General features: G+C 40.6%; 2 protein-coding genes across 2 annotated transcripts; one reads left to right on the top strand and one right to left on the bottom strand.

The window, feature by feature from the left end:
- The first annotated feature begins 361 nt into the window (after positions 1-361).
- On the top strand, positions 362-9,525 carry tktb (transketolase b). Its single transcript, XM_066671873.1, has 14 exons — positions 362-584; positions 2,942-3,059; positions 3,197-3,310; positions 3,978-4,075; positions 4,181-4,372; positions 4,543-4,670; positions 5,596-5,792; positions 6,073-6,237; positions 6,726-6,882; positions 6,960-7,090; positions 7,441-7,524; positions 8,045-8,141; positions 8,274-8,393; positions 8,790-9,525. Exons 1-14 carry the CDS (start codon positions 478-480, stop codon positions 8,960-8,962), a joined length of 1,881 nt encoding a protein of 626 aa, XP_066527970.1. The 5' UTR covers positions 362-477; the 3' UTR covers positions 8,963-9,525.
- Positions 9,526-13,726: 4,201 nt separating this feature from the next.
- Positions 13,727-16,101, bottom strand: tnnc1b (troponin C type 1b (slow)). Its single transcript, XM_066671443.1, has 6 exons — positions 15,978-16,101; positions 15,374-15,404; positions 15,088-15,234; positions 14,253-14,367; positions 13,993-14,129; positions 13,727-13,871 (listed from the first exon to the last, which is right to left on the bottom strand). Exons 1-6 carry the CDS (start codon positions 15,999-16,001, stop codon positions 13,840-13,842), a joined length of 486 nt encoding a protein of 161 aa, XP_066527540.1. The 5' UTR covers positions 16,002-16,101; the 3' UTR covers positions 13,727-13,839.
- Between the last annotated feature and the right edge of the window lie 4,345 nt (positions 16,102-20,446).

The following is a 20,446-nucleotide window of genomic DNA, read 5'->3' as shown; positions in this document are numbered from 1 at the left end:
TTTTTTGTTGAAATTATTAAGTTATTTTATTTTTATTTATTTATTTAATTGTGCTTTTAGTGTCTATAATAAAACTTCCTCGTATTGAATACCGGACTATAAAGAAACGGAATTATTTTAATTTAACAGATTAATCTGCTGGAGTCTGACTCCATTCTGGCAACTCCACTGTGCCTGTACAATTTCCTTATAGTGGCGCTGTTCTAGAATCTGTTTCTGTGAGAAAAATCCCCACAAAGTATTCTGATTTCAGAGCAGTCCCCTAATAATTTCTGGAGCCCCATATCGCTCTATGACTGCCTCGTCCAATGAGAATCTCCATGGGCGGAGTAGGTCTCTTTATAAAGAGGCTGCGCCATTACAGTTCGCGCTCCCTCATTCTGTCTTACAGTGGGACGACGATAACAACCCTTAAACTCTCAGTCACCTTTCAGTAACAACTTATTTCAGACTCGTCTTTCACGCACAACCGTAAACATGGAAAACTATCACAAACCCGACGAGAAAACTCTGCAGGGCCTGAAGGACATTGCTAACAAGTTGAGGATTCACTCCATCAATGCAACATGCGCCTCCAATTCTGGGTGAGTTTGTGCAGTGGGTCCAAATAGCTAACTACAATTTTGTTTGCTTAAAGTGATCTTCCACGGCGTACGCACATCGACGTTTATTTGTATAAAAATTCTGCATATGTTTGTTGCTGTAAGATCTGAGCTTGTAATTTTTCAGAGTTATTTCAAGTCGATTCTGTTCTGATTCCAATTGATGGGAGTCGTTTCCTGGAGTCGATTCTACACGCTTAATGGAAGACTGTTTAGCGCGTACAGTGTAATTACTCTTGACAAATTAAATTTGGGTGGGATGTTTTAACCAAATATAACTTGTTAATTTGTAACTAATTATACTCTTAGGGCATTAGCATTTACAGATTATAAAAGTTTACGTTTATGGGTTACTTCCACTTTATTTAAAGCAAATGTCCGCGAGAATGTTAATATTTGCTGTGGACCAAATTTTCAGACATGCATACTCGAATTGTTCTGGGAATCGAGTCCAAGGCTTTGTAGACGACTCTGTCGTTGAAAACCTGGACTAGAAGAATCGAATTGTTTCGGAGTCGACTCCTGTCACTAGCTGTTAGCAATTAGCTCGTACTGTATGCGGCTCGTGTTCACGTTTGGTATTCATTCATTCATTCGTTCATTAATTCACTCATTGGGTCCTTATACAGTCAGTTATTTTATTACGTACACTTAATTCTGACAAACACTTGTTCGTTGTTATAACTCAGTAGGTCTTAGTAGTCAGTCCTAACATAACTTGGCCCTCCATGCGGCGCAGGGAAAATTGGCTTAAGCCGCTAACTCGGCCTGCTGTGCTCTCGTAAGAAACGTAGAAACGCCGGTTTCTCTTTGGGCAAAGTGCACTACTTAAATTCATGAAAATCGCTTGCACACAACAACCTTGTATTCGTGCTTCTCTTGCACTAGCACTCCATCACGCCGTTTTCACTCAATGTTATCACGTGCATGTGGACGTGCTCCGCTTTGCGTTGTGATTAATGGGCTCAACGCACGTGGATCCATCCGTATGTGGTTTATTACGCCCAAGGCGTGTAGACTTTATAGGCTGACTACATGACCAGTTTGTATTGATACCTTCAAGGCATACAGGGGTTAACAATCTATTCCATCTGAGGTACACTATGAACTGCCCTTTCTGTGTAAGATGACCTATATACAAAAGGCTTGGAAATAAGCACAGTAACTGCAGTATATTCTGTAAAGTCTTGTCATTGAGGGCATAGAGGGCCAATATTTTACAATTTGAAACTTGGTTGAGTTTAAACATGGAGAGCCACGTTCATGAGCGAAACCTGAAATAGGTAAATGGCAGCTTATTTTAACTGTCCACTGTCTTATCACTTGAAGATACTTCCGCCTTTGATTTTTTTTTCCGCGTTCTTTTTATTGTTTAACGGCCCACAAACGTTTTGTCTTCTGTAACCTTACTGCTTCCTTATGGTGCCTCAAAAGAATGGCACTTCATTTCTCTTCCTTCAGAAATGTATGCTCATCAGAGGCTTTAGCTCACTTCATTCTCTTCTGCATTTCAGCATAAAGATCTGTCGAATCCTGGATGGTAAATTCATTCATGAAATGCTGTGTATCTAAAACTTGAATGTGATGTGAAATAACACGAAAATGCATGTATTGTTTTGGTATTTGGGCAATAACCTCATCTTTCAGATTTTGTCCTCACTGATAGTTGCATGACAGGTTTCCAAACCTCTCTGCTCTTAAATCTTGTGGCTTCCTTCGGCCTATTTTGCAACCAGTAAACCGACCGTTGTACAAAATCTACATTTTTCTGGGGGTAGATTTTTAAAGGAATGTTTTTGAGAAAGGAAAAAATGCACAAGTTCCATTTTGCTGCTTTCATTTGTAATGTTAAGTTAATGTGAATTTTGTTTATCTAAATTTTAGTTTCATAGTCTTGAATCTCATTTTTAGCTTTTTCTAGTGCAAAACAACTAGATGTTAACTTGTTATTCATCTATCAGTGAATCATACCTTTATGCTCGCTAAATCAACAGTCAGAATTAGTTAGGCCTTCAGGGTTTTTTTTTTTTTCCTTAAATTAAATGATGGCACTCTAGTCTTCAGCTGGTATAAGACTTAATCAGGCAAAGTTGTTTAAATAAACAATTTAGGCCAATAAATAGTCTACTACTGACATTCCACGTATAAAGAAAAACAGCATGGTACAAAGAGAACATTTTAGTGTAATATGATCATACTTAATCAATATATTTTACAAGATGTTGACATTGGATATCAGGATGATAACATGCATGTGTTTGTGTTTAACATGTGGCAATGTTTGAGCTAATAGTTAATGGTTGATTGGCTGGTTGCTGACTGTAGTGTTGAATGTTTAGGCATCCAACCTCGTGTTGCAGCGCTGCTGAGATCATGTCGGTGCTGTTCTTTCACACCATGCGCTACAAAGCTGATGACCCCCGCAATGCCTGCAATGACCGCTTTGTCATGTCGAAGGTAAACATTGTATAATTAATTGGATCACAATTTTATTCAATAATTTAGATGCTTAGATTTCAGTCTTCCAAGAGTTCCTGTAGTTTTGTGCATCTTTTTAAAGTTATGAAATGTAACTTGTCTAACCCCCATTTCAGGGTCATGCTGCTCCCATCCTTTATGCAGCTTGGGTAGAGGCTGGCTATGTGAAAGAGGCTGACTTGCTCAACTTGCGCAAGATTGACTGTGAACTTGAAGGCCACCCTACACCTGTAAGTATTAATATTGCAATATAATTTTGTTTACCTTACAAGCATGATGGATGATAGTGAATAGCAATCAGTATTTAAGGTTGTTTTACAAAGTTACTCTTTACAGTAATAATTACTTTTTCTTATGTAGTGTAAAGCATTACAGGTTACACGTTGCAGTCTGTGCTGTCAAACAATATAATCATATTAACACAAGATTGAATGAAACAACCCACGTCCCCCTCTATTTATGCAAATTTATTTGCGAACTGTGTTGGCATCAGATATCAAACTTGTCATTTATTGGCATTTCCTAGTACTGACTCGTCCCCCCAACCCCACCAGTCCTTCACAGGGTGACACTCACACCTATGGACACTTGAATCACCAATCCACCTACCAACATATGTTTTTGCACTGTGGGTGGAAACCGGAGCACCTGGTGGAAACCTACGCGGACACAGGGAGAACACGCCAAACTCCTCAGTCACCCGAAGGGGGACTCGAACCCAGAACCTCCAGATCCCTGGAGCTGTGACTAAAATGCCATTGGAATAAACTTTAACTACTAGGATTATTACTGCCATGCTTATTTATTTTTATTTTAATTTAACTCACCCAAAAACGTAGTGATCTATTGATGCAAGGACCTGCTCTTTTGTTAACTGATGCTGTTTATTCTTTACAGAAATTGGCTTTTGTGGATGTAGCCACAGGATCTCTGGGTCAGGGTTTGGGCGCTGCATGTGGAATGGCCTACACTGGAAAGCACTTTGACAAATCAAGGTACAATGACTAACCTATATCACATGTTATGATCCAGGTATAAAAGCACTTCAGTGTTTCGGTCAGTATAATGCAATATTTATAACCCAACTCCCACTCCTTTAGCTACCGTGTATTCTGCTTGCTTGGAGATGGTGAGTGCTCTGAGGGGGCTGTGTGGGAGGCCATGGCTTTTGCGTCTTACTATGGCTTGGACAACCTGGTGGCCATCCTGGATGTGAACCGTCTGGGCCAGAGTGAAGCTGCTCCCCTGCAACATAATGTGGCTACATACCAAGAGCGCTGCAAGGCATTTGGGTGAGAAATTTACAGTTTCTTGTAAATATTTGATAGGTCATCTTCACCTTTCAAACACCTTGTATTTTACCACTGGTTAAATGAGAGACTTCCAAAAAATTTGTATTTTGTAGTAATTATGCATTAGGGTTTTTGTTTTTACATGTTGGAATATGTTTATGCCTTTGCAGCTGGAATACCTATGTAGTTGATGGGCATGATGTGGAAGAGCTGTGCAAAGCGCTCTGGCATGCTGAGCACTTTAAAGGGAAGCCCACGGCTATTGTTGCCAAAACCTTTAAAGGCAAAGGTCTTGAAGGTGAGTTGTTTCAAATAGTTCTCAATATTGATATGAAGTAAAACAAATTTATTATATTTTATTTTCCTATGGGGTCACCTTTAAATTGATATACATGTTATATTGTCACGGTTACTTTTCCTCTTTTCAGGAAAATGATTATTGTTTACATCAGAATTGTTCTCCAAGATCTTATTTTGGGAAAGGTTTAAAAATAAATGAATAACAATAAATCACTCATCCTGCTTGTAGGGTGTATTACTAATGTCTTGGAAACAAGTCGGACACAGCGTGATGCTCAATTTTTGTTAACGTTCCCTAAGAGTTTAGTTTTCATAGCAATTGCAACAAAACGTTACCACCTCAGTGTCACTTGCTAGAACCACTAACATTCATTGCAGGATTAGTAGATTATATTTATAGTTTATGAATACCCCTCATAGATCAGAATACACCAATTTAACAAGGTTATTTTAGTCTAAGCTGTAACATCCTATAGGGGGAAAAATGTGGATAAGGACTGGGGTTTTTGAGTTTCCCCTCGAATGAAGAGTACCAAGAATTGCCCCTTTGCAACAGCAAAAACCTCTACTCTTCTGTCAAAGCTTTAGATTTTTTTATAATTTATCTTTAAATAAAAAAAAAAAAATCACTTCATTTGTCTTATTGAATCAAGTGTAGAATACTGCTCACTCTTCAGATAAAGCAATTTTGCTGCTCCACATCTGTGCTCAGTGTGCACAATTCCACTGTAGCTGGCACATGCTATGACTTTTCGAGGGAAAGTACAACTGCTCCAGAATTTCATTCTATTGGTCAATTATTTTTTGTGGCAATTGTATCGGCCGCCTTTGCACGACTGAATTTCTTCGTGCACAAGTAGACAAATTCACAAACATTTGGATATTTTTGTTTGCTAATGGTTTTCATGTGTTTCTGGTTTTAGGAATTGAAGATCAGGATAACTGGCATGGCAAGCCCATTCCTAAGGACCGTGTAGGTGGACTACTTGCTCATCTCAAGAGTCAGATTCAAGCACCAAATAAACCCCTCCATCCTGAGCTGCCAAATGAAGACGCAGCTCCTGTAGACTACAAACCCATCAAGCTTCTCTGTGCTCCAGAATACAAGATTGGGGACAAGGTGATCAAGAAACAGTATTACACTTTGTTTATTCACAACAAGAAAGATCTTATTGTGTCCTGTGCATTTCTCTCAGGCTTATGTTCGTTTTAACCCTTAAACTGAAACTGTATATTGACACTTGATATTAATACATCTCCCTAGAGCTTGCCAGTTTTATAGTAGTTGATGAATACACTAAGTACTAGTACTATCTTATCCTTAGTAAGTAATAAGCCCAGTGTAGCTGAATTGGTGCACTTCCTTGGATGCTGACTAAACACTAGTTTTGTTTTTACAGATTTCTACCAGGAAAGCCTACGGTGTGGCCTTAAGGAAGATGGGTGATGCCAGCCCACGTGTTGTGGCACTGGATGGAGACACCAAAAACTCTACCTTTTCTGATATGTTTAAGAAAGCCCATCCTGATCGTTACATTGAGTGCTTCATTGCTGAACAAAACATGGTGTGTAGTATTAGCTGTATTTAATTTAAAACATACGTTTGGAATATGTTCCAAAATACAGGCAGTACATTGTACAGTACATTGTGCTCATGTTTATACAATACACTTGATTTTGGTTTCATTAGTTCACCAGTGGAAATGGTGCATGAAAGTGTAAACCTCGTTGTGAATGACTGTATGTGACCATATTTACCCCTAGTTACAAGTAGGGGTAAAAGTTCAGTGAAGGTAAGTATGAATGCAGTTTGAGACACTGATGGATGAAGGGTGTGGATGTGTATTAGCCATTGGTTGAGTACTTAGCTTTGTCTTCACACTGAACCATAATCAGTTGCAGCTTAAATCTTTCACTATTCACTCATGTTCTTCCTTGCTATGTATTGCTCAAACAAATCTAATGTCTCCTTTTGCTCACTCACTGTCTCAGAAGAAGACAGAAATACTTCTGAGTAAAAGAGGTAATTATCAATTTTTTTATGTTTATGTAGGTGAGTGTAGCAATTGGTTGTGCTACTCGTGACCGCACAGTCTCGTTTGCCAGCACATTTGCTGCCTTCCTGTCTCGTGCCTATGACCAGATCCGCATGGCAGCCATTTCCCAGTCTAATGTCAACCTTGTAGGCTCCCACTGTGGTGTCTCAATCGGTAAGAATTTTTCATCTGTTGGGTGTGTTCCTTTATAATTTCTTGTTAGGATTTCAACCTTTTTACCTCTTTGTCAGGTGAGGATGGCCCCTCTCAGATGGCTTTGGAGGACATTGCAATGTTTCGTGCTGTTCCAACATGCACAGTGTTCTACCCCAGTGATGGTGTGTCCACTGAGAGGGCTGTGGAATTAGCTGCCAATACAAAGGTGCGAACTACTTTTCTAGTTGAATTACTAGTAGTGTGCAAATGCTTTAGGCAATTGGATGAAATTTTAAAAAGATTTATCTTGTTAATTTGCTCAGCTATTACACACAACGAAATTAGAATGAAAACAAATTTGTTGGTTTCTCATTTCAGATCTTACTGTGGTAGTCAGTATTTGAGGTTATCCAGTACCTAGTTTTGCCTGTTATTGTTAAATCAAGTGTGCTGTTTAACACATCTTTACAATCAAGGAGAATATATGGAAACGTGTGTTCTCTCCCCTTTTCTTGCACTGGCTTAATGCAAAATCCCCTTGTGTACACTAACTAGATGTGATACTTCTCTTTTCAGGGCATCTGTTTCATCAGGACCAGCAGGCCAGACACACAGATCATCTATGAGCCAAAAGAGAAATTTGAAGTTGGCAAGGCCAAGGTAAATGTTCAAACAAGAAGTGCTTGTTGGTGGTGTGTTGTGAACTTGGTGCATGTATACTTTTTAAATATTATATATAATGCATGAGTCAGAATTGGTGTGAAGCATGCGAGCAGGTGGTGATGCATAAAGCCCAACCCCTGGCACTTCTAGATTAACTGTATTGAATGACAGATTTAATCTTTTATCTGTTATGTCTGAGATTCAGTTTTTGTATTTGTTACCAGAAATTAGGACAAGCACAACTACCAAGTGTATGGTTTTTAAAAACTAAGGGTCAACATGATTAAACAGTTTGTTATAATGAGTTGCACATTTTGATCCTTTTGTATGTTCAAATTGTGATTTCTATATGACACTGAAACATGTAAGAGTTGATGTTGATTAATACTAAGCTTTTGTGGTGTGGCCCACCTGACAGTGAACTGAATATAATGTGTCACAACGTAGCAGGCCACAATGACAGCCCTGGTCTAGAGGGATCGTGAATGTTTGGTAGCTCACTGTTTCTGTCCTCTAGGTGGTGCGCCAGTCTGACACTGATCAGGTGACTGTGATTGGTGCTGGAGTTACTCTGCATGAAGCCCTTTCAGCGCATGACCAGCTGGCCAAAGAAGGTTGGCGCCCTCTACTGAAAGTTTTCTTACAACATACAAAAAGCACATGGCTCTATGCACAAGAAGCATTTCCTTATGTTCAATACAGTACAAGGTTTTTATTAAAAATATCCTCTATATTGTGTCCCTCAGGTGTGAACATCCGTGTGATTGATCCATTTACAATTAAACCCCTGGATGCTGAAACCATTGTGGCCAGTGCTCTTAAAACTAGAGGGCATATCATCACAGTGGAGGACCATTACAAAGAGGGTAAACTGATTTCTGGTCTTGCTTAAAGGCATTTTGTCTCTTTCTGAGGCATCTTGTTTAAAAGCAGCAATTTGGATTCTGTGGCAACAGTTTTGGGACTTTAAGGACTTAATCTGAACAGTAGATATTTCAGTACACCAGTATAACTTTAGGGGGAGATGCAATAACTGAACCACAAATGTTACGATAACAGGTGACATGGTGAAATTTAAAAGGGAAATTTAAACTCAGTTCTCCACTTGCCTTAGCAGCTTGTGTGAATTCAGAACTGAACTGGGGTCAGGTGTACTGAAGTGTAAAATTCACATCCTTTTAAGGTCTCAGTTCTGACTCACCACCTAGAAGCAATGTTTAAATAAACCAAATATTAAAAATAAAACTCTCATCCTCATCCAGGTGGTTTGGGAGAAGCTGTGCTGTCAGCTGTGGGGGATGTGCAGAATATTGTGGTTCATCGACTGGCCGTTAGTGGGGTTCCCCGGAGCGGCAAACCTCAGGAGCTGCTGGACATGTTTGGCATTAGTGCCAAGTGTATTGTTGCTGCTGTCAAAGGCACCATGGCCAACTAAAACCCTCTTCTGAAAATCCATCCCTCTGCTTCCTCCCAAGCTAGCACTGACCCATAGAGCTTAACTGCTTCTCTTCTGTTAGAAGTTCTTCTTGCTCCCATTGTAATTAATGAAATCTTATAGATTTATATTCCTGTCCTTGTTCCTTTTTTCTCCTGTAAGACCTGAGATACAGCAGTAGTTGAAAGTGTCTACTGTTATATTTTCAAGCTCATGGTAAATAACATAAGCATTTAATGTGTATCACACTTTTAAGATTGACTGATTATTGAAATGTTTGTTCATTGGCATTCCAGTTTGTGCATTCCTGAGTCTCAACTGTCCAAAAAAAAAAAATGTCCTTTGGTCATGTTTTAGCCATTAAATGTTTGCCACTGATTAAATCATAAGATGGTGCTTAAATGGAGATGAGGCCTGTAGTTATTTTGCTGCCTGTGCCTAAGTTGAGTGACACCAGAGGTGCTGATGGTGACCTGTATCTCTGCATTTCCTGTTACTGAAGTGTTCATTAACTGCTTGTGTGAGCTTGTCTGGATTATACTGTAATAAAACAAAAAACTTCAGACTATTCAGTGTTAGTGCATCAGTTACATTTTCAGTTAGGTCTTTTTAAATCAAGCATTTTGACAGACTATGGGTTTTTGGTTGAAAGGCTGCAGGACGTAGTCCACTTGAATAATTGTGCAGTTTGAAAAATGTACACATTGCAGGGAAATTAATTGGAATCGTGGGCCATTTTGCACTTGGCATTATAAATGCTTTGAAAAGGACTGGTTTAACATGAGACTTAAATGACTCCAGATGAGTACAACCCAAAGAGAAGCTATTTTAGAAGCTGAAAGCATGAGGCACTGTTGGTCTTATGCTAAATGTTTTACATTTACACATAAAGCAATATTAAAAAGGAAAATGTCTACTAATGCATTTGAATTTAAGCAGTATAAATGCATGTGATTGGATATTTAATATCCAAATATATTGACTAAATTATCAACACCAAAGGTGCAGATGGATATATGTTTTTACATTAATGGGGGGAAAAATAAAATGGAAGATGGCCCAGGCATTCCCGGGTCAGCCGCGAGATATAATCCCTCCAGCATGTCCTGGGTCTACCCCTGGGGCTCCTTCCAGTTGGACGTGATTAGTATACCTCCAATGGGTGTTTTCCAGGAGGCATCCTCATCAGATGCCTGAACCCGACCACTGAGAATATGTCCAGCAACCCGTTGGAGAAAGCTCATCCCAGCCGCTTGTATCCGTGATTTCGTTCTTTCGGTCATTACCCAGAGCTCATGGCCATAGATGAGAGTGGGTATGTAGACTGAGCGGTAAATTGAGAACTTTGCTTTATGGCTCAGCTCTCTCTTCACCACGATGGTCCAGTATAGTGACCGCTTTACTACAGACGCTGCACCTAACCTACGGTCAAGCTCACTGTCCCTTTTCCCATCACTCATGAACAAGAACCCGAGAACTCCTTCACTTGGGGTAGGTTCTCACCCCCTACCTGAAAGGAGCATGCCATCTGTTTCCAGGAGATAACCATGGCCTCAGACGTCCTGGAGGTCCTGATCCACATTCTGACTGCTTCACACTCGGCTGCAAACTGCTCAAGTGAACGCTGGAGGCATCCGCACACAGCAGAGATGCCATCTCACGAGCCCCTCAACGGAAGCCTTCCTGTCCCAAGCTACGCCTCACCACCCTGTCCATGAATATCAGGAACAGGAGTAGAGACAAGGCACAGGACTGGTTGAGTCCAATGCCCACATTGAACAAGCTTGACTTACTGCCGAGGATGCGAACACAACTCAATCTCTGAGAGTACAAGGACTGTACGGCTTGCCGGAGCGACCCTGGCACCCCATACTCACAGAGCATCTCCCACAGAATCTCTCAGGGAACAGCAGCAAGTTCCCACACCCCCTCAATCATCTGTGAAAATGTAAAGAGTTGGCCCATAGGTCCACTGCCAGGATGAAATCAGCACTGTTCCTCCAAAATCCTAGGCTCCACTATCGGATGGATTCTCCTATAAAATGACATGTTCCACAATTATTGGCACCCATAACAATTTCTTGAAAATAAATGTATTTGAACCATTTAGGCTATTTCTACTGTAGCGTATGAAGTGGATCAAAGTATCTAGGAACCTTTAATTAGTAATTCATCACGTCCTGTTTCCCTGGGGTATAAATATGGTGTTACACAGAGGCCTATTTCTCGTACACACTCTTAAACATGGGAAATAAAGAACACACTATTCAAGTAAGGCAGATGTGTGTTGACCTTCATAAATCAGGCAATGGCTACAAGACAATAGCCACTCACCTGCAGATGCCCTTATCTACAGTCAGAGAAGTCATCAAAAAGTTCAAAACATCTGGAACTGTGACAAAGCCTGAAAGAGAACGCAAGTGTATCTTGCCACCATGCACAGTGAGAAGGTTGGTAGAGAAGTAAAACGTTCTCCAAAGCTCACTGTAAAAGAATTGAATCAAATGGTAGCATTTTGGGGTTACGAGGTCCCCCATCATCAGGCGCTATCTACATGTCAACAAGCTGTTTGGGAGGCATGCACGGAGAAAGCCTTTTCTGAGTTATACTCATAAGTGTAAATGAGTGGAGTATGCCAAGCGGTACAGGGCTTTTAACTGAGACCATATGCTTTGGTCAAATGTGACCAAGATAGAGCTTTTTGTGGCAACAAAAACTCTGGTGTAACACCAAGGATGGGTATGCAGAGAAACACCTCATGCCCACTGTTAAGTATTTGGAAGGATCTGTGATGGTGTGGGCCTGTTTCTCCTCTAAAGGACCTGGCAACCTTGTAAGGATACATGGGATCATGAACTCTTTGAAATATCAGGACATTTTGAATCAGAATCTGGTGGCCTCTGCCCGAAACGTGAAGATGGGTCATCACTAGGTCTTTCAGCAAGATAATGACCCTAAACATGTGGCCAAATCTACTCAAAAATGGTTCACAAGGCACAAAATCTAAGTCCTCTCATGGCCATCTCAGTCCCTAGACCCAATAGAAAACCTGTGGTGAGAGAGGGAGGAATGGTCGAAGATCCCTCCTTCTGTATTCTCCCATCTTGTGAAGAGTTATAGGAGAAGATTAAGTGCTGTCTTGTTGGCAGAAGGAGGTTGTACAAAGTACTAACCCCAGGTGTGCCAATAATTGTGACACACATGATTTCATTCAAAAGATTTCTTAATGTGTTTTTTTTCCCACCAAATAAAGGCACTTGAATTAAAGCTTAGATTTTCTCTTTCTTTGCATTATTGTCCTATATTATTTAAGGAAAAACTTTTTTTATTAGAAGCCAAAGAACACTTCTTAACCAGGAGTGCCAATAATTATGGAGGGTGCTGTAGGTGGGTGCTGTAGCTCCAGGGACCTGGAGGCTGTGGGTTTGAGTCCTGCTCCGGGTGACCCTCTGTGAGGAGTTGATATGTTCTCCCTGTGTCCACATGAGTTTCCTCCGGGTGCTCTGGTTTCCTCCCTAAGTCCAAAAACTTAGTGGATTGGTGACTCCAAAGTGTCTGTAGGGGTGTGTGTGTTGCCTTGTGAAGGATTGGCGCCCCCTCCAGGGTGTTTTCCTGCCTTGTGCCCAATGATTCCAGGTAGGCTTTGGACCCACCGCAACCCTGAACTGGACGAGCGGTTACAAATAATAAATTAATGAATGATATTATGGTAAATATGATAATAGGCCATTGGTACTGATAAATGGTAAATGAAGGTAAACTCTCAGTTGGCAATGAATACTATTAGATCTCACTACTAACTGGCTAGCCTGCTACACTAGAGATGACTGGAATTATAAAATGTACAGACAACTACTGATGAGAATACATGTAATAGGCAGCTCCCACTGCCCAAATTGTGGTTGCCCTCGCTGACTGGCATCTGTTCTTTATGACTGGCAGCTGCCACTGACTGATTGACGACTGTATTTATCAACTGGCGGCTGCTACTTATGGACTGGCAACTGTATTTATTGACTGGCGGCTGCCACTTAATGACTGGCAGCTGCTGATGACCGGTACATCCTGTTGCCAGCTGCCAGTAAGAAATTAAACCCTTACAGGTTGGTTGGATGTAGTTGGACAGAGCTATTCTCAGTTCAGCGGTTACCTTATATTTCAACACCTAGCTGTTTTATAAATATAATCTGTGAGACAGAGGTGCTGCAGCAATTGTCCCTGCCACAGGATCCCTTGGGTGTCTATGTCATAGGTTTGTTCCTCACCTCGATTCACTGTGAGTTGTGTTCTCACAATGTCTGTGTGGAATTCCTCCAGAGGCTTCAGTTTCATTTTTTGTCTAAAACACATTCTGGAGGTGTGCTGACTCACTGCACAAAGTTGTCCAGAGATGTGAATGTGTGAGTGCCTGTGATGGACAGAACCCTTCTAGAGTGTGTTCCTGCCTTGTGCCCAATAATTAGGTGTAGGCTCCGGACACACTGTCACCCGGATCAGAATGAATCAGTTACAGAATATGAATTAATTAATTAATTTTCTAAAGAACAAAATGGTAGTGTGGAAATTCATTTTAAATTACAAGACATCATACGTTTTGTTTTATTTGTCAAAATATCACTGCCAGATGTTCACATATACAGTTCGAGCATACAGTATTGTTTCAGAACCAATGTATTATAGGCAGTAATGAGTATTATTTACATATTTTCCTAGCATGTTTCTCAACACATTTGTACGTTTGCCATATTTCTGTGTGTTTTCCAAACTGAATTAAGAGCTCTGACTCTGGTATTGTCCCATCTCTGGGACAGGGAATGATGAGGTGGACACATGGAGCCAGAAGAGCTACATTGGAGGTCTTCAGTCAGGCAGGAGTTTTACTCAACACCCTTCATGAAGTCCAAAAACTCTGGAGGTTTCATAAGATAAACAGGAATAGATTAGATTAGCAAGAACATTGTATGAAAATCAATTTAGACATTAACTTAATTACCAAATATGTTTGTGCAGTGACTTGAGTGGAAACATACCATCGTAGTCAATCTTGCCATCATTGTTTTTATCTCCATCCTTCATGAGCTCTTCAATGTCATCCTCCGTAATGGCTTCCCCTGTCGATTCTAGCATGTTTTTTAGCTCATCTAAATCAATATAGCCATCTCCATTTCTGAAAGAGAGAAAGAGAGAAAGAGATTGACATTCAATGGTTTTGCTGAAGTAAGCTGCAGACGACCAATTTGGAATCAGTGAAGGATTAACAGTGGGTGATCAATTTTAATACTCTTCTTACTTATCAAACATGCGAAAGACCTCAGCCAGCTCCTCCTCTGATTTTCCTTTGCTCTCCTCTTTCATGCAGCGCACCATCATCACCAAGAATTCATCAAAATCTACTGTCCCACTGCCTGTGCAAACGCAGACACAGTAAAACATGGAAATGCTTAACAAAACGTTACATTCAGTTTCAAAGTGGAAACCAGTTATAATAAACTGCTCTTAATATGCTGATCATTTTGGAAAACAAACCATGAAATAGAAAATATGTCATACATTTTTCAAAAGATTTACATGTAATCTCCATAGGTGTTAACTTATAAGCTGACAAAACTTATAAACTTATAATGAGGGAACTGATCTACTTTAAGCTGCACTCTGTGGGTACCAACTTTCAACTTTGCACACACAGCTTTTATATTTTTTGCAGAAAATAATATGCTCTTGAGCAGCTGCATGCGAGTGTAAGGTCACCATGGCCAAAGCCAAGTTTAGGCTGGGGTTATAATAGCTCCCTGAAATGAGCTTTGATGGAGTAAAACTGCATTCTCTGACATGATGGAGCTCTATCCAGTGCATGTGGGATGAGTTGGAATGGCCTTCGTGATTCAGAATATATCATCCAACATTAGTACATGACCTCACTAATGTGTATGTGGCTGAATGCCATTACAACTTCACAGGACTGTTCTAACATAAAGAACAGTAAAGAACAAAAAACAAAAAATGAAATGAACGTGAGTGTCTGAAGAAATGTTGGGTGAGCCAGTGTCCACACCCATTTGTTCATATTCTTGCTATATATTACTGTTGGAACACAGGCCCAAATGCATCAGCAATAGCTGATATACCATCCTCGTCTACTTCATCCACCATCTCCTGTAGCTCTTCTTGCGTGGGATTCTGCCCCAGCATTCTCATCACCTTCCCCAGCTCCTTAGTGCTGATGCAGCCATCCTCAGCGTCCTGCACGAAGATGTCAAACGCAGCGCGGAATTCTGCCAAAGACACGTTCACACAACACCAGGCATGACTTGATAGCACTTTAGAGGGTGGTTGTTATAGCAGCAGGTCTAAACAGAGATGGAAGCCTATAACACTTCATCTATAGATAGACACAGAGAACGTAAGCCTTACCATTTTTCTGTTCTTCTGTTAAGTTCTCAACCTGTTACATGGAGGAAAGAGAAACAGCTGAAGGCTTGGGGGCTTTTAAACAGTAATCTGATCTGCCGTGACAAGTTGTCATTCCTTGGATACTGATCGAGCTCTATTCTTCACACTCAGAAGTTACCCGTTTTATTTTTGAAGCCTGCGTTAACACCTAGCCACCAGACACCACATACACTAGCTGTTGTTAATCTCAGTAACTGCTGTCTTCCTGACCCTTCAATCCTTCACTAGCTATTGTATGATATTTTTAGCATCATTATGTACCAATTAGTTTTAAAATTTTAAAGTATATTCAAATTGTTAAATTAGTTGAAGGAAAGATGTCTGTCAAGTTCCAGTAACCCAATGAATTGATTTAACCTTGAGCAATTGCAGTCATGCACTCAGACAACTTTTTGATAATTATGAACAGTCAAAATGACACAGGCCCTTCCTGTAAAATACAAATGAATATATTGTTCACTGATGTTTGATAGTATTAGAAACATTCAACTTCTTAAGTTTCTAATTTTTTTTTTATCTCCTTTCTTTTTCCAGAAATTCTTCAATAAACGTAGTCATCGCTTACCGCTGCTTTATATACATCATCCATGGCTATCTGGAGTTGGGGCTCCTTTCTTCAGACTGTTACTGCAGGTAAATCATACACTGCTCACACCACAGTAGACACAGGACAAAGAGTAGCAGGGCCACCTTCCCCAGCCTTTATGCCTGGAATGGTTGCCTCAGAAAAAGACAAAGCCTGCTGGCACTCCCCTTTCCCATCTGAGAGAGGGAGAGAGAGAGAGACAGAGAGAGAGAGAGAGAGGGGTAGAAAAAGAAAGGGGGCAAGAGAGAATGGGCTAAGAGATGGAATAGGCTATAAATAGGGGAAGAATGTCAGAGACAACAGGCAGGAGGGCATGAGTTATGACAATAAGTCCTTGGCACTGCTCCCTTTGGCGGTCCAGCAGACAGGCCCATATCAAGCTCTAAACTTAACCGCTGGTCACCTGCATTTGCCAATCACTGCTAGAACAGCATCGGGCTTCTGCTGTAGACAAGGCCAATAGATGGGGGCACAAAGGGAAATGGCCATAAACAGCCAGGCCTTTGTCAAACTGCTATGGTGCTGCTATTTTCACACCTGTTGGTAGTCTATTAATTCAGAAATAGAGCAGCTTTGGAGTGTGGGAAAAAGCCTGGTGCTCAGGATAATGAAGAATCTCTTTACTAGATTCATCTTAAAAGCTCATTTGGAGAAGAGACGGGGTAAAGGTTGAATCAAATCCTAAATAAAATAGTTGACCTCATGCAATTTTATTGAGCCATGCCTGATTGAAGAATTTTACTTTAATGTGTAAAACCCCTGCAAAGTCAAATATCAAAAGAGGCTGGAATAAAAGTCCTAGCTGATGTTTGAGTACAGAACAATGTCAAACTTGTATTCATTTTATTAATTTATTAGTTTAATAGTATTACATAGTATTCAGTTGTAATCATCAAAGAGTAATATAGGTGACTGACGATGTCTGCTTAACAAACCAGCTATCATACCTTTGTTTTCATTCATTCATTCATTCATTCATTGTCTGTAACTGCTTATCCAGTTCAGAGACACAGTGGACCGGGATCCTACCCAGATTCACTGAGTGCAAGGCAGGAACACACCCTGCAGGGGAACACACACTCACACTTAGGGAAACTTGAGTTGTCAATCCACCTACCAACGTGTGTTTTTGGCCTGTGGGAGGAAACCGGAGCAGCTGGAGGAAACCCATGTGGACACAGGGAGATCATATGTATATGATAGCAAATTCTGAAGTATTTTGTGTATCCATCCTTTGGCGTTTGATTAAAGCTGCCATATCTCTTTCTTTCTCTCTATTTCTGTCCCTCTCTCTCACTCTTCCTGCCTCCCTCCCACGTTTTTCTCAGTGTCACTCAGTGTCATGCTAGCATTGCAGTGATAGGGCATGGTTCGTTGAAGGCTGCAGAACTGACGTCATAACAGTCAAACACACACACACACAGCTGTTCTAGGTCCCACTGGCCTTAACAAGCAAAGGCCACCTTGTTCTGAGTAAAGCAAGCTCTAGAGTAAAGACAGTTTAAAGTAGGACAGAACAAAAAAGAGTGCTTTTGGCAAATTATTATCTAACAATTCAACACTGTCTCTAGTTTTCAATGTCTTCGCACAGAAAGGTGAGTTGGTGATCTAATATTTATATAATCTGCTGCGGAATTCCGACAGCTTGTGGCTTGTGCACCATGTTTTCCACACCCTGCATTCACCAACCACAGCCACCTTACACTGAGAGCATGTCATGGCTGAGGAGCGTGCTGAGGGAGTGGGAGGCACTGTATAAATGGATAAGTGGAGAACAGTCAAACATCAGGCTGATTTATATTCCCCTACCTAAAAAAGTAAAACAAATTAAGAGATTAAATTTGTTAAGACGTTACTGTAGAACCAAGGGACCACACAATGGCACAGCAGGTAGTGCTCCTGCTACCTAGCTCCAGGGTTCTGGAGAAATGAGTTTGATTCCTGTATGAGGTCACTGCCTGTGAGGAGTGGGTATGTTCTGCTTTTGTCTGCATTGTCTTTTCTGGATGCTCTGTTTTGTTGATAGGTGGATGTGCAAAAACTGTGCTGTTTGAGTGTGTGTGGGCCCTGTGATGGACTGGTACACTGTCCTGAGTGCCTGGTGATTCTGGGTAGGCCTTGGACCTACCACAACTCTAAACAGTAGGCAGCAGTTACAAAACATGAATGAATGTAGAACCTAGCTGTTGCAGAAGCACACTAAGCAGTGTTGGACATCCTAACACTCTTTTATAGCCACCAGCAACCAGTTGTATTGGCCAGCTATAAGTGAAGGTCAGAGTAAAGGCTGCAGCAAAGGAAGAGCAGATCTTGCTATCTTTGGTGCATGCAGACTCCTCATCTGTATGCTGCATATATGAGATGGTCTGAGCTGGATGCACTTACATGTCATAGCTGTGATTGAACATTAATTCATTCATTTTCTGTAACCACTTTTTCCTGTTCAGGTTTGTGCTGGGTCCGGAGCCTACCTGGAATCACTGGGTGCAAGGCAGAAACAAACCCTGGACAGTGCAAAACTCCAGGTAATTGAACATTGAAATCTTAATGTTTAAAGGATTAAATTAACATACAAAAATGTATTCAATTTAAACACCAAATGATACACCAGTTGTCAGAATTTCCTTGGTGTTGAGGCATGTAGTCTATATTTAAGAAACAGCTAAACACTCATAAAAATAATACTAACTGTATTTAAATAAAAAAAAAATACTGATTAGTTTCACTTGAGATACATTTAAGTCACTGTCCTAAGTCACTTGTTCTCTGCAACAATGCTCTTAGCTCAGCAACAAATTGCTCCATGACAACTCACATCATGTGAACATATCAGTAACATAATACCCTGCTCTGTGAGCTGCGCAGGCCTAGTGTTTTCAGACATGCTTTAAATATTCAGCGATGAATCTTTCAGTACGAGTGCCTTTAAGACAAGAAGAACCTGCTCAATGAACAGCAGCCAATTAGAGTGCTCTTGGGTCTTGATAAGGTGTTAAGTCTAAAGTTCAGTTCTCCTGTGTATTTCTATGAAGGTCTAGGATTTGGGGATCGATCTCTTTAGATTTAACATGGTCTACTGCAGTGTGAGTGTTTTTTCTGCAAATGGTTAGTATGATACATCAACAAACCACAGGTCACAAGTGAAAAAAAAAAGTGTAGTGTGACCAGTAAATCCAATCAAAGACTTTGAAAATGTCCACTTGTCATTAGTTGTATGCCTTTGTTCAGTAAGATCAATGAGACTGAACTGATTAAAACCTACAACATAATGATTTCATGTTTTTTGAGAGAACGCTGAGAGGGGTGTGGACAGTCCAGCCCAATGAAACTTCCCAGTGATTCAGGTTGGAGAGGAGTCTTGGTGGTTTGTAACATAGTTAAAATTACCCAGTTTGTTTTGTTCCGGTGGCTCCACCTGTATTTGTTTGCAGTCGCTCAGGGTCAGCCATCCACACTCATGCTTACAGGAACACAAATGCAGCTCTACTCACATGTGGAGGCTTTGTTTACTTAGCCATCCCTCACAGCTAATTTAAGTCAAAGCTGGAAAATAATCTACATAAAACGCGGCCTACCATGTTTGAATGTAGTGTCCTGCTATTGACTTCTATTTGCAAAGGAGCTTAAATTGAACTGCAATTTGAAACATCATTTTCAACAAACCCAAGAGGTGAATTCTGCTGTAGTAAATAATTCATTAATAGTTGAGGATTATTTCTGGCTGTTTGTTAAACTCTACAAATGTTTGAACTCAAGGTGGCTTTTTATACACAGCATCATTTTGTGTATTTATATAACTTTTTTTTTAAACTTGGAATCACTAGCTATAAAATCTTTGGTTGTGTGTAATGCCACAATAAAGGCAATTCGTGATAAATATCAGAAACGATAGGCACTTTTCCACTGCTTTGAACCTACACGACTCTACTCGAGGCTTGGCTCTTTTGCTTTGCCTCTGGTACTTTTTCAGTCCCAGCTCTGGCAGGGCTCCGACCGTGCTGAGAAGGTCAAATACGTGATAGGTACTAAATTGTGATGTGTAAACCCTACAGAGCTCTGATTGGCCAGAGAGGCATGTCAATCACCACGAAATGCAAAGCTCATTCAAATCTAGTACAAGCTGCCGCTTGTAAAATCTTCTAAATTGAAGCAGCTTTCACGTTTATTATTTTTTTTATCAGACTCACAACGGCAGCTTGTAACTTTACCTCGAGGTGTTTTGATTTTCAGGGAAAGCCGAACGTGCAACAAGTAAAACTCATCTGTAAAAGCTGGGGCGCAGAGCCGTGTTCTAAAAAAAACAAAACCCACGTGAATACACGAGTAAACAGTGCCTTAATTTACCACTGTTGTTGTGGTTTCCAAAGCCCGCTGTTAGAGACAGTTTTGCGACGTCACTGACTCCATTTCGCGGGGGAGCTGTGCCAGTGGAAAAACGACATACTTTA

Source organism: Hoplias malabaricus, chromosome 5 (assembly GCF_029633855.1).
Source record: "Hoplias malabaricus isolate fHopMal1 chromosome 5, fHopMal1.hap1, whole genome shotgun sequence".
NCBI lineage: Eukaryota > Metazoa > Chordata > Actinopteri > Characiformes > Erythrinidae > Hoplias > Hoplias malabaricus.
This window is presented reverse-complemented; position numbering and strand designations above follow the sequence as displayed.